The sequence below is a fragment of the Eptatretus burgeri genome, chromosome 4, assembly GCF_056783735.1.
Source record: "Eptatretus burgeri isolate ZD-2024b chromosome 4, Ebu_testis_v1, whole genome shotgun sequence".
Lineage (NCBI taxonomy): Eukaryota > Metazoa > Chordata > Myxini > Myxiniformes > Myxinidae > Eptatretus > Eptatretus burgeri.
The window spans coordinates 66,059,463-66,074,671 of record NC_140964.1 but is presented as its reverse complement, the minus strand read 5'-3'; the positions used below and the strand labels follow the sequence as shown (position 1 = coordinate 66,074,671).

General features: G+C 40.1%; 1 protein-coding gene across 3 annotated transcripts in view; it reads left to right on the top strand.

The window, feature by feature from the left end:
• Nucleotides 1–8,346: 8,346 nt before the first annotated feature.
• Nucleotides 8,347–15,209, top strand: part of ZCCHC8 (zinc finger CCHC-type containing 8) — a 139,257-nt gene continuing 132,394 nt past the window's right edge. For all 3 annotated transcript variants that reach the window (XM_085878501.1, XM_085878500.1, XM_085878499.1), the window contains exons 1-2: nt 8,347–8,781; nt 10,042–10,082. In XM_085878501.1, the coding sequence (XP_085734627.1) occupies nt 8,677–8,781; nt 10,042–10,082 (146 nt within the window). In that variant the 5' untranslated portion in view covers nt 8,347–8,676. The remainder of the gene's footprint in view (nt 8,782–10,041; nt 10,083–15,209) is intronic.

Below are 15,209 nucleotides of genomic sequence, written 5' to 3'. Positions count from 1 at the left end.
AGCCGCCGAAGGGACGCCCTAAGGTGACCGTGCAACATCAAATCAAAGACCGGACGGCACCCCCACGTTTTCGGTCTCCACAATTTCTAAATACCCTGTGCGGCTACCATAAAAATAAAAACATATGTGACTGCTACATTGTGTGACCGTGGAAATACTGCGGCCGCCCTATAATTGCTCGTGGCCGTAGATTTTGTAGACCCTACGGCCGCCGAGCCAAATGTGACTTACGCTTTAGAAGCAAAAGCTAAAGACATTTGCAAATGTTTGTACAAAAAAAGTGCAATGCAAAGGGAAAGAGGTCATCCTACGAGCAGATCACAATCTTTTTGCCAGAATGATTGTTATCACACAAGGTCGTGAGCTGGACATGCAGGAGGTTCTGTCTCATCCACATTACCATGGGCGTTGGCAAATCAAGATGGGTCGCTAACGAAGACTGAAAAGGCAGCACTAATAAAGAAAATTGGGGAAAGCATACCTCCTGTAGAAACCCTCCCACGTAACTCAGCATGCATTATCGATTGCATGAGCATTGTGCAGAAGCTAAATGTGCAAAATAGCACATTTGCTGAGGTTTCAACGTCTGTCCTGAAAGTTGTCTTGAGGGAAGATGCGATGAGTCAACGAATAGATGTTGTATTTGATGTGTATAAGGAAAGCTCCATCAAGAATGCAGAAAGGCTCAAAAGGGGCTCAGGCAGCGGCATCAAATTCAGAAGCATTGCGCCAGGACACAAAATAAAAAAATGGAGGAACTTCTTATCAGAAGCTGACAATAAGACAAAACTTTTTGAGTTTCTGGTTGCAGATTGAAAAACTGAAAACAAGAGGAGTCTGATTAAAGACAAAGTTCTTCTCGTGACATGTGGCATAAGATGTGACAAGATATTGATCGGTGGTAATTGTGAAATGGGTGAACTTGAGTCCTCTCAAGAAGAGGCAGACACACGGTTTAATACTTCATGTGAAGCATGCCGCTGACACTGGATATCAGACTGTAATTGTTATTTCTGAGGACACAGATGTATTTGTGCTACTACTTTCCTTTGCAAAGGACATTTTGGCAACCTTGTACCAAAAGAGGGGAACAAAGACACGTATTCAATTTGTGGACATTTCCCTACTCAGGTTATCTCTTGGAGATGAACTATGTGGTGCACTTCTCGGCTTTCATGCTTACACTGGATGTGACACTGTAAGTTCTTTCGTTGGGCAAGGCAAAACAGGACCACTGGACAAAATGTGATCAAACAGTGAATTCCAATGTGCCTTCTCCAACCTTGGAAGTGCATGGGAGATATCAGATCAAACTAGCGATACCCGTGCACATGCATGCGATAGCAGTACAACATAACTGGTAGCAGACGACAGACCGTACACGGGGAATGACAAAAATACGCATTGTGCAAAATGCAAGTGGTACTATGGAACGCCAAGATGATGGCCTGCCAGTGCAAACGAGTTTGCAATAAGGGAGAGTGTGGCTGCATAGACAATGGGTTGAAATGTACGCCGATGTGTAAATTACAAACTTGCAAAAACCAGCGAAATGAGGAGGATGAACTAGAGATGACAGTTGACATTGAATCAGATTGCGATGATGATGATGATGATGATGATGATGATGATGATGATGATGATGATGAAGATTGAGAACTCAAAATACTGAGATTACTTTCCAAGCCCTCACCATTACCTAAAGACATCTACAATATAATTTCTGGAAGTTGATATTACTTTTTATTCATTTTTACTACTTTATTTTAGTAGAATACATTGTGCTAAAGACGATTTTGGCAGCCTCTAAAATTTGTGACCTTTTGACCTCTGGTGACCTACATATGGACATAATTTGCATAATCTAGTGTGATTATGAGAGGGTACATAGACATACAATTTGAGTGGTAGATTATCAAATTTGCCCTATCCACTCCATAGCTACAATCATTATGGTTTCCCATACCCCCGAAACCCTGGATTTTAGGCATTTACAAGAAACGGTTCAAAATCAATTGCTCTGAAATAAAATTTTGCAAAAGCAACTCAATAATGTCCCTCTTAGAATCATCTGAAGACCTCTAAAATATGCATTCCGAGTGTTTAAATCACCATTGGGTGATTTGTTACTTGATTCTAACAACATGACTTGCCCTATGGTCAATTTTGGGAAACCCCTAAAATTGGTGACCTTTTGACCTCTGGTGACCTACATAATGAAATGTTTTGCATAAACCTTCTTGATTTAGATAGAGGGTACATAGACAGACATTATGAGTGGTATATTGTTAAGATTGCCCATCCAGAGTGAAACTACTGTCATTTTAGTTTCCCCTACCCCCAAATTTTGGTCTTCAAAATATAGCGGTAGGGTGATGTTTGAGAGGTGAAAACTACCAGAAAACTGCCAATTTCACACTGCTATCACCTCAATTCCTCATCTATAGGTCCTAAACTATCAAAACAACATAGTGAACCTTTGCCACCAGAGATGGTACCGATGAGTCAAATTTTCAGGTTTGGCTCATGGACTCGGACCGGGGACGACACGACCACGTTCCTAACCTCGGTGAATGAGCTTGAGTAGGTTTCTAATCTAAAAATAAACAGACCGAGGCCGCATTCTTTCCTGCATATGATAAATTACAGCTCACAGATCTAAGTCTAAGTTGGAGAGCCAAATCGCAGCACTATCTGTTGTTCGGTGAATTGCCCTAAACTCTTCAACAAATCACCGTAGGTGACACTCATTCACAATGTGATGAAGTCTGATGTGGGTGACCAGTCACATGTTGGGTTGTCTTTGAAATTTTTGTTGTGGAGGGAGGTGGTGTGATGTCGTTGCATGCAGAATACGGATCCTGTTGAGTGCAGACCACTGTTTATCGGGAAAGTCAAAAACTGAAGTCCCTTCTGTTGGATTACTCACAAGTTCTTTATTAGCAATGTTGTTGGCTGTCCAAAGATTGCACCACTTGTTCTGGGTGTTAAACCCTGCATCTCTCTTACATTTGCAGAGCCCCAGCAAAGTTTGCATCACTTGTCACATATTTGGTAGACTGCAGGTCTTCATGAATTGGAAGCTCTGAGTAGGCTTTGATGCAGTCAAACTCTTTCAGAATTCTTGCCTTCCGACGCACATCAGGGAGTCGGATGTGAGAAAGGACCGGGAGCCACCGCATGGGTGTTGATTTCAGTGCACCACCAATTATCCATATCAGTGTTTTCAGGACAGTGCCCAAGTGTTTTGTGTGGCTACTCTCTGCCCAAACAGGAGAAGAATATTCCGCTGCAGAGTACACAAGAGCAAGGCTAGCAGTGTGAAGAGTGCGTGCACCTGATCCCCAGCTGGTACCCGCCAGTTTATCGATGATGGTAACCCTGGTCTTAATTTTTTCTGTGACCCGGGTTAGGTGTTCGTGGAATGTGAGGCTGCAATCAAGGGTGACTCCAAGGTACTTGGGGAACAGTTTGTTCTTGACTGGTTTGCCACAAAAAGGAAACCTGTAGTTTGCTGTGAGCCATTTGGTTGCTGAGATGGAAAGTGGTAACTGCAATGGGCAGAAGTGTCAGTTGATGAAGTATTGCTTCATTACCTTTCAGTCCTGGGACAGGGTACTGATGAGATCTTCAAGGTTGATTGCTTGGGTAGCAATGGCGTGATCATCTACGTAGGCAAACGTTATGGAGGTGGTACAAGGCATGTCACTCATTTACAAGGATTTACAAGGAATTAAGGTGCATGAGGAGGCCATTCGGCCCATCATGCCTGCGCTACACCAATACCAGATTTAATCAATCCGTCAACGCCCCTTCCCTTCATGTGCAGCCTCTTGGCTGCTACACTGGTACTCATTTCACCGACCTCGGAAGGATGACAGGCTAAGTCAACCCCCTGGTGTTAATTCAGCGGAAAAACAGGGCTTGAACTCAGGACCTTAGGATCCCAAGCTACCACCCAAACTGCTAAGCCAACACCAGGTTAAAAATGATTGGCTGAATTGATTGTATGAATTGTTTATACAGTATGTTGAATAGGAGTAGAGCTAAGACAGACCCTTGGGGAAGACCATCATTCAGAGACCTTATGGAGCTTGGTTTGCTCTCTGAATGAAACATGATATCTTCAATTTCTCAACATAGAATAAAGGACATGCATTATGCCTTGGCACTGAAACGTCTGGCAGCTTTCAGCAGAAGACCATGTTGCCATGCGTAGCATGCACTGGTAAAAAGTTAAATTCGTGCAATACCTGAATTGAGCACACATTGGTAGCCAGCCAGCCTCAATGTGGGTGGTACGATCAACTACTTGATAAACACAGCTCCGACCAGGTCTGAAACCAGCTGGTTCCTTGGGAAGGTTGGGCTCTACCAGAAGAGAGAGCCTGGCCAGAAGCACATGCTCAAACAACTTGTATGTTGTCCATAGCAGAGATATGGGCCGATAGCTAGATGGGTTTTCCTGGCTTAAGGATGGCAATGACTTTCGCCTTTCTCCAGGTTGATGGTATACTGCAGCTGCATGGGTGTCAGTGAAAAGAGAAGCCAACCAATCACATCCGTGAGGTCCCCAGCTCTTCAAGAATTCAGGATAAATGTCATCAATTCATGCTGCTGTCCTTGCTTTTGTGGAGGAAAGGCGAGTGTCAACGTCAGCATGGGTGAAGGAGGAAGAAAGTCGGGATGTAAGAGATGATAAAATGGTCTTGGAGAGTTCCGTACAGACTTCACCTCCTTAGTTGAGGAAACTTTAGATTTGAGGAGCAGCCTGGCAGCAACAGCATTAGACGATACTTTCTGAAGTTGATGTTGAGTAGGTGAGGCAGCTGATCCAATGTACCTTTGTGGGTTTCATGCCTTTCTATTTGAATGAGTGAAAGCAAGCTCCTCAATAGTCTCCTGCCAATTAAGAGACGCAAGTACATTTTTAGATCCTCGTGGAGGATCTCTAAGTCTTACTCGCGTTGTTGTTCTTCATCTTCTTCTTGTGGACTTTTTTGTTTCACAGCCTACAGCTTTCATCGAAACTTCCTGAAACTTGGCATATACATGTAGAAATACCCTACGCAGACAGTAACCATCTCCGATTTTGAAAATTCCTCCGAGAAAAAAAAGTTATGACGTCAAAATATCTCCGCTAATGGAAATCGCCGAAAAATTTATCTCCGAAACTAGGCAAGCTTTTGAATTCTGTTTGCGGGAATCGAACAGGGCATTAGCAGAGAGGAATTACCGCACATATGATACATCACTATGACGTCATATCAATTTTTATGACGTCATTCCAATTTTTTGACATTTTTTGTTTCACAACCCAGAGTTTTCATCGGATCTTCGTGAAACTTGCCATGTGCAGTGGGGAGAACAAGTATTTGATACACTGCCGATTTTGCAGGTTTTCCCACTTACAAAGCACGTAGAGGTCTGTAATTTTTATCATAGGTACACTTCAACTGTGAAAGACGGAATCTAAAACAAAAATCCTGAAAATCACATTGTATGATTTTGAAATAATTAATTTGCATTTTATTGCATGAAATAAGTATTTGATCACCGACCAACCAGAAAGAATTCCGGCTCTCACAGACCTGTTAGTTTTATCTTTAAGAAGCCCTCCCATTCTCCACTCATTACCTGCATTAACTACACCTGTTTGAACTCGTTATCTGCATAAAAGACAGCTGTCCACACTCAATCAATCAGACTCCAACCTCTCCACAATGGGCAAGACCAGAGAGCTGTCTAAGGACATCAGGGACAAAATTGTAGACTTGCACAAGGCTGGGATGGGCTACAGGACGATAGGCAAGCAGCTTGGTGAGAAGGCAACAACTGTTGGCGCAATTATTAGAAAATGGAAGAAGTTCAAGATAACAGTCAATCTCCCTCGGTTTGGGGCTCCAGGCAAGATCTCACCTCGTGGAGCCTCAATGATCATGAGAAAGGTGAGGGATCAGCCCAGAACTACACGGCAGGACCGGGTCAATGACCTGAAGAGAGCTGGCACCACAGTATCAAAGAAAACCAGAAGTAACACACTGCGCCGTCATGGATTAAAATCCTTCCGCGCACGCTCGGTCCCTCTGCTCAAGCCAGCGCATGTCCAGGCCCATCTGAAGTTTGCCAATGACCATCTGGATGATCCAGAGGAGGAATGGGAGAAGGTCATGTGGTCTGATGAGACCAAAATAGAGCTTTTTGGTTTAAACTCCACTCGCCGTGTTTGGAGGAAGAAGAAGGATGAGTACAACCCCAAGAACACCATCCCAACCGTGAAGCATGGAGGTGGAAACATCATTCTTTGGGGATGCTTTTCTGCAAAGGGGACAGGACGACTGCATCGTATTGAGGGGAGGATGGATGGGGCCATGTATCACGAGATATTGGCCAACAACCTCCTTCCCTCAACAAGAGCATTGAAGATGGGGTGTGGCTGGGTCTTCCAGCATGACAATGACCTGAAACACACAGCCAGGGCAACTAAGGAGTGGCTCCGTACGAAGCATCTCAAGGTCCTCGAGCGGCCTAGCCAGTCTCCAGACCTGAACCCAATAGAAAATCTTTGGAGGGAGCTGAAAATCTGTGTTGCCCAGCGACAGCCCCGAAACCTGAAGGATCTGGAGAAGATCTGTATGGAGGAGTGGGCCAAAATCCCTGCTGCAGTCTGTGCAAACCTGGTTAAGAACTACAGGAAACGTCTGATCTCTGTAATTGCAAACAAAGGTTTCTGTACCAAATATTTTCTGTTTTTCTGATGTATTAAATACTTATTTCATGCAATAAAATGCAAATTAATTATTTCAAAATCATACAATGTGATTTTCAGGATTTTTGTTTTAGATTCCGTCTTTCACAGTTGAAGTGTACCTATGATAAAAATTACAGACCTCTACGTGCTTTGTAAGTGGGAAAACCTGCACAATCGGCAGTGTATCAAATACTTGTTCTCCCCACTGTAGATGCAGAAACCCACGCGCAGGCAGTAACCATCTCCGATTTTGGAAATTCTTCCTCGAAAAAAAAGTTGACGTCATAATATCGCCGCTAATGGAAATCGCCAATACCATTATCTCCGAAACTAGGCAAGCTGTTTGAATTTTGTTTGAGGGAATCAAGCCGGGCATTAGCACAGATAATTATTTATCGCAAACCTGATACATCACAATGACGTCATATTCGTTTTAATGACGTCATCATTAAGAGGACGAGGATCTCAGCTCATTTGAGCTTGTTTTTCACAGATGTACACACAAGTACATTTTCACATTTTCACAGATGTGTAACTTTCTTCACAGATAAATAGACACCGAGACAGACATGAATGGCTTTTTTTCCCAGCCCCTCTGACTAAGTGAGATACGGACGTGGACATTGAAATGAGGACCGACCACGTACTTTTGTGGACGTGATATCTCAACAACCGGTGAACATTTAGCGTTCGTATTGTGGATAACTATTGCTCATGACACTATGACATCATGATTGGATGACTGTGCTAATTGGCTGAATTATGTCGTCATAGCAACCATCTCGGTAATTTGGCTTTCGTACGTGATATTTCAAAAACCGTTCAAGATTTCGCTCTCATATTACAGATATTTATTCCTCATACCACCAAAAATCTGGGGATGTTATAGTATGCATAACAGGGGTGTGCCTCTGAAAGCCTGAACATTTATCTGGTTGTGGTGTCATTTTGAATCCGACTACAGCAGCCATTTTTGCTCGCATGACGAAACACCTTTTCTTTGTCGCTTTTTCCTCTTGTCGAGCGGCTTACAAAGCGGTTGATACGGAACGGCCGGCTTGGCAAGCGCAGCAAGCTTGCAGTACTTAAAAAAAAACAAAAGATTACTTTTACAGCACTTGCATGTCGAGGCTTGAGCGATGCTTTCTTTGCATTGATTAAATTATAACTGTCTCCTTTCTTTATGGAAGGAATTAAAATTCCGTGATGTGATCAAAGTAAACTGAACAACACTTTTTAACGTTATGACTCAAACTCAAAAAGAAGAAACCATTCGTTCTTGCATTATGCAATGTATAGAAGCCATGGTGTTATATACGTCGTAGTAATAATAATCGTCATCATCATCAACATCGTCAGACGGAAGTAGAATTTAAGAGGCCGATGAAATCATTCAAAAATAGACGTTAAAAAAAATAATCAATAATCTTCGTTTTGACGTCGCTGCTGAGAGTGTAATTGTTTAAATCGCCGTCAGAATCATTCCTGGGTCAAATAATTTTTAATTATTTATTTATTTATTTAATTTTTTTTTAAATTATTATTATTATTTTTTTAAATTTTTTTTATTTTTTTTAAACACACCGTGTTCGCTCTTCAACATTTCAAGGAGTTGGCCTTGCGTCTTGCGGTCCCCCATTCCACGAACGACTTTATCCCTTCTGTCAACGAGCAGGATCCCGTGGCGCCTCTCGGAAACAGCAGGTCATTGTGGTGTATCAGTCGGTACGAGCAGCCTTGCGTTCCAGGGATACGTGACCATGGCGCCGAGGGAATGTGCTTTAACATGTTTGCCTGGTTGGTTCAAGGAGGCCGATATTGCTGTTTAGCGGTATTTTCCGCGTCCAGCTGTTACGATCGGTGCACTCAAGTGTCGATTGGCTCGATTCGAAAACCGGATCTAGAATCATTCGCCGCCGGATAAGATGGCGAAGCATTCCCGATTCTCGGACTCTGACAGCGACGAGGATTCGGGCCTGTCTCCGTTACGGGCCTGTGAGGAAAAGGTGGAACAACTCCAAGATGAAAATATCCTTTGGTGTGACGGTGATTGTACTTGGTGTCTGTGGGCGACGGTCTGTCTGCCAGTGTTGTATAGGTTTCGCAAAATGGCTTGTGATGGTGGTGGTGTTGTTGGGTCGTCCCTTTTGCCGTGCCCGACGGTGCTGCCGTGCCGCAACATGTGTTCCTGTTCCTGTTGCTGTTGGCGCTGTGCTGCTGTTACCACTACTGGGGCCTGTGCTGTGCTGCTGTTACCACGACTGGGGCCTGTGCTGTGCTGCTGTTACCACGACTGGGGCCTGTGCTGTGCTGCTGTTACCACGACTGGGGCCTGTGCTGTGCTGCTGTTACCACGACTGGGGCCTGTGCTGTGCTGCTGTTACCACGACTGGGGCCTGTGCTGTGCTGCTGTTACCACGACTGGGGCCTGTGCTGTGCTGTTGTTACCACTACCTGGGCCTGTTCTGTGCTGCTGTTACCACGACTGGGGCCTGTGCTGTGCTGCTATTACCACTACTGGGGCCTGTGCTGTGCTGCTGTGACCACGACTGGGGCCTGTGCTGTGCTGCTGTGACCACGACTGGGGCCTGTGCTGTGCTGCTGTGACCACGACTGGGGCCTGTGCTGTGCTGCTGTGACCACGACTGGGGCCTGTGCTGTGCTGCTGTGACCACGACTGGGGCCTGTGCTGTGCTGCTGTGACCACGACTGGGGCCTGTGCTGTGCTGCTGTTACCACGACTGGGGCCTGTGCTGTGCTGCTGTTACCACGACTGGGGCCTGTGCTGTGCTGCTGTTACCACGACTGGGGCCTGTGCTGTGCTGCTGTTACCACGACTGGGGCCTGTGCTGTGCTGCTGTTACCACGACTGGGGCCTGTGCTGTGCTGCTGTTACCACGACTGGGGCCTGTGCTGTGCTGCTGTTACCACGACTGGGGCCTGTGCTGTGCTGCTGTTACCACGACTGGGGCCTGTGCTGTGCTGCTGTTACCACGACTGGGGCCTGTGCTGTGCTGCTGTTACCACGACTGGGGCCTGTGCTGTGCTGCTGTTACCACTACTGGGGCCTGTGCTGTGCTGCTGTTACCGATTATGATACTCGTGTCTTGTCATGGCAATGATGTCGCTGTGTCCACTGATTTGGTTTCACGAGTCTGTTTTCGATGATTTTTTTTTTGTGTTATGTTGTGGATTATGTTTATTTGATTTAAAATAGAATTTGCAGATATTTTCCCCCCGTCTTTCTCCATTCCTTGTCCTGCCTTCCTTGACTTTCACTGGTTCCACATGATTCTCTTCGCAGGCAAATTCGGCTCCTAACCCGACCCAGGTATGCAATCTATACTTAAGACTCTTTCCATAGTTGTCATTTTGCTTTGTTTTTTCCCCCCTAATCTGTGCAAGGTATTATATGGAAGTTCACATTATTTTGGTTCCACTCCACTCAAGATGCGTTTGAAAAGAACAACCCCCTTTTCAATTACCCTGATTATCGATATCTGTATCTGTATTTGTTTTTCTTTTAGAAGTCTGTTCCTATACCTTATCTCCACCACAACTTCTCTGATCTGTAAAAACTTCAAAGTTCCTTTTTCTATGATCAAGGTCCATACTTGAGCAGATGTTGCATTGATGTCAGTTAATGATGCATTTTATTTGCAGTTCTTCAACGTTGTACAATAGATTTATCAACTACACGTTTATAACAGCAAGGCTTGACATGAACGGTTGCCCGGGGCAACCAAAATTTGGCGTCGGGCAACCTCATTGCATTGTTTTGTACAAAATTGATTTTTTTTTTCCTGGCAACCAAAGTTTTGAAATGGTTGCCCTGCAGAGCAACCCCACAAAAAGTTAGTGTTGAGCAATAATAATAGTATCTTTGTTTATCTTGTTCACCGACACTCGCTCCAACGGTTACCAGTATTCAGTTTTATCTGCAAAGGTGTCTGTTGGTAATTATTAACCTCCGCCATCGAAGATGGATGGAGGTTACTGTTTTCACCCCTGTCTGTTTGTTTGTTTGTTTGTGAACAGTATTACGGAAAAACTCCTCGACGGATTTCGACGAAACTTGGTGGGGGCATTAGGTATGGTCCAAGGATCATGAGTAGGGTGAATATACTGATTCTGGCTCACTTTTCCCCATGTAAATGAATGGGGGATTTTCAGCGATTCATATTTTTTTTCCCTAAAAAATAAACCCCCTTTTTATCCCAAGGTATATTTATTTGTCTCCCCCTTTTAACCTGGGGACACTTTTTTTTCAAATAACCCATGCAATAAGATAAAGATTTGTTCAAGTAGTAAAGTGGTAATGTGATTTGTTAAAGGTGATTCTAAAGAAATATCTGAAACGTCTAAGCCTTGGGACACTCTTTATCAAATAACCAATGCATATTGTTTAGCTCACTCATTGAACCTATAAAGATTTGTTCATTCTCAAATTCCTTCAATAGTTTAATTTTCTTTGCACAATAATCCCCATCTAAAATATTTAAAAACAAAACATTTGAATCTTTATATTTTTTAAGATACCCCTTTTGTGCCATTACGAAATGATAAACTTCTCTTAATGCTCTTGTTTGACCACCTCCTGAGCCACATATCATTTTGAGATTATAGTAAATTGTTTTTTCATTGTTCAATTGATAACCATCAAAGTTTTCAGTCCATTCAAGGATATTCATTTTTTTCTTTACGTCCTCTAACTTACTAGTTTTTAAATTGATTCGCTTATTTGTTTTATTTACCTTTGTTTTAGTTATTTTTTCAATAAGACTTATTTGATATTTTTCACATTCATTATGTTTTCCATTTTTATACCAAGACTTAGATTTTCTCCACTCTTTAGTTTGATTAATACTTGGTTTGACCATTTATATATTGCGAAAAAACGCGGCGGTAGCCCTTAAAAAACCCTAACCCATCTTCCCATCGTTGAAACACAATCTATTTTATACACTCTATCATACAATATCCATATGGAACACAATCTATTCCATTATCTAAAATAAATCTCTTATCAAAGGCTCCTAATGCCTTTTTATTTACTTCTTCACTATATATGTTATGTTTATAACTTCTTATTGTATTCATTTTCCTATATTCTTCCTTCTTATTCATCAAACAATTATAATAATTTCTAAAAGTTATTGATTTCTTTATTACATATTTCTTTATTCCCTTTAACCTCTTATCAATCTGATCACCATACTTATAAGCATATGCCTTTGCTCTCAATCCAATAAACTCACTCATTACTTTTCCACCCAACTCATCCTTAAACTTACCAATAACCTTTTCATTCTTTTTGGAAAATAACTCGCTCTTCTTCCTGAAATTACTTGTATCATATACTCCAATATTTTTCTTCGTATCTTTATAAACATCATCAGTTTTTATATCTAGGATAAAACTATCAGTGTCCATATACAACAATGAAACATTTTCACCATACTCTTTCTTTAAGTCATTATACAAATAATCATACATCAATATCTTTGATAAATCAAGAACTGCTGTTCCAATATAAATTGGTTTATCCATTACAATACTTTCCTTTTTCATATGAATTGCAGAAAAGTTCTCTGAAAAAAACCTCTTCTCTCTCAAAACTTGGTTTATTTATCAATCTCGAAGCTTCTTTCCAAGATGTTGCGAATCTAATGTTTTGCCTGTTTCTAACATTTTCCATCGTCTTTCCAAATACAGCATTATTCATTAATTTATAAAAGTCCCCTTCAAATTTTTACTTTTGTATTTGCTCTCATATCTGTATTGAATTGAATATACTTTTTCACCCAAGGACTTTGTTTAAATTTTAAAACTCTATGAATTTTAGCTACTCTCAATCCTTCTCTCAAAAACTGTTTTAAGCTTCTCTGATGCAAAACATATCCCTCTTTATCATAGAATGTTGTTAATAACTTTTCTGTTGATTTGCCTTTAATATTAAAACTTTTATGATAATCACTGAACCATTCTTTCTTTGGGGTTTCTTTCTCACATGCAAAAGGAAGGTCTTTATGCTTATTATGAAGATCACTCGGGTACCTCAAATCAACTTCAAAATAATAACCTTCTTCTTCGTCATTCAATTCCTCTTGAGAAGAAATAACAATATTCATCAAAGCCTTTTCATAATCCTTTTCTTCCACCCACTCTAATTTACCATAAGGCAGAGATTGAGACATTGCCCATCCATACAAATTATTAGCATCAAATAATTACTATCTTTTTCACTATCATAATTTGGAAGATATTTATTATTTGCTTTGGCATATCTTTTTGAACATACTTGTGATATTCCACCTCTCTTGGACTTCTCAATCATCAAAAGCATATCAACATCACTGATTAAATCTATATCTTGTTTTGTCATTTTCAACATTGCACTCCAAGCTAAACCAGGAGCTGTGAAATAGTGGGCAGGATCTAATCCATAACAATTTTTATTATTAGAGTGATCTAAAAACTTCAAACACATCAGCTAACAATAAAACATCTTTTTTTAGATATAAATCATGATATTCTCCAAGGTTCTTTATCTTAAATATTTTCCATATTTCTTGTGCGTGTTTATATTCCTTATCACTTATCTCTTCTTCATAAAGGTTATTATAGAAACTTTCTTTTGAAGGAAGTTGTGTTTCTTTAAATCTCATAAATGAATCCATATAATCATAAGGATAAATTCCCTTACTTGTAAGAATTTTCTCTTTACTTTGAATTTCATTCCTTGTTTGAATTTCCTCTCTCGTGAGAATTCCTTCTTTAATCAGAATTTCATCTTTAATCAGAATTTCCTCTTTAGTTAGAATTTCATTCATTGTTCGAATTTTCTTTATAATTAGAATTTCATCTTCAGTTAGAATTTCTTCATTAATTTCCTCATTAATTCGAATTTCCTATTTACTTTGAATTCTCTCTTTAATCTGAATTTCCTCTTTAGTGAGAATTTCCTCTTTTGGAAAGAATGAATTAAGATTTGGAAAAGAGTCCGTGGAGCTTAGATTTGATGCGAGGTAGGCTAGTGGTGTTCCCATAAACTTGTAAGAATCTAGAAACCTAATACGAGTTAAAGGTTTTGTGAATATCATTTTTGTAAATGAAATATACTTTTGACTTGTGTTTGTTATGGCAGAAATATTCCCTGGTGTTTTTGAAAGTTCATTTATAAATAGATGTGTATCATAGTTGGCGCTGTTGTGAAGAAAGACTGGAATAAAAGAAGGTAATTTATAATTAAGATTACAACAGGAATGAGCGGGACCTCTATATTTACCAGTAAGATGACAATGATCCCTAACTTTAGACTCCTTAATTTCCCCCTCACAAATATGACAGATATTGTTCTTTCTAAATTCTAATTTTTCTTCTTTGGTTAATTTCATCGGTTCATTTGTTTCTTTCATTAATTTAGTGAGTCTTATACAATCCTTTTCTAATCGTTTTACAAACTCTTGTGAAGCTTTTTTTCCACTATAATGTTCAAGTTTGTTATACTTTTCTCCAACAGATGATTTGATATAATAACAGAAACCACAAGGAATATGTTTTTGATATTTATTTGTATATGATTCTTTTGGATTAGGAGAAGCAGTATTTATCTTTTTAAGGATACGCTCAAAATCAGCGTATATCACAAATGGGTGCATGATAGATTTATTATAATCTTCAAAAGAAATCTTTTACTTTTGTATTTGCTCTTTTAACCTGTATTACAGGTTTCGGCATTGTAATTACAGCTGATTTATGATTACTACAATATTTTGAATGTTGTTCTAATCGTTCTTTTGTATGAAATGAATTAAGACATCGCTTACAAGGATATATTTTGTTTGCTGTTCTGAATACCTGAGAAGAGATTAATCTTGATAAATTATTGATGTATGTGTAATGTGAATTCTTTCCAACACTAAAATATAAAAGATCAATGTGTGTTTCTTCATTTTTATAGTTGTTTGAAATTTTTAATAGTTGAACTTTGTTTGTATCCGTTAATCCATATACATTAATAGAAAGATTATTCTTTTTCTCAAATTTAGGAATATCTGTTAGTGGCATTGGGAATTTAAAATCTTTAATGTCCAAGGTATTCTCATATTTCATATATTGTTTTACTCTTTCTGAATTACATTTTGGTGGATGAAAGTGAGCAAGAACAGACCAGAGAAAACATTTATTATCATTGTTCTTAATATTAACAACTGCCTTCTTTAGTTTTATTTCTTTTGGTAATTCAATATAAGAAGAAGCTTTAAGAGGGTTTGATTTTAGAATGTGTATATCTAAAAAGATGATTTTTTAAAATATTGAATCCACTTCCTACCACTGTATTATCAACATCCTCCTCTTGTTTTGATAGTTCTTCATAAACCCCACGATTCAAAAAATCTTGAAATGATGTTATAAAATGAAGATCTGTTCTCATATAAGGAGTTTGTTCTTCATC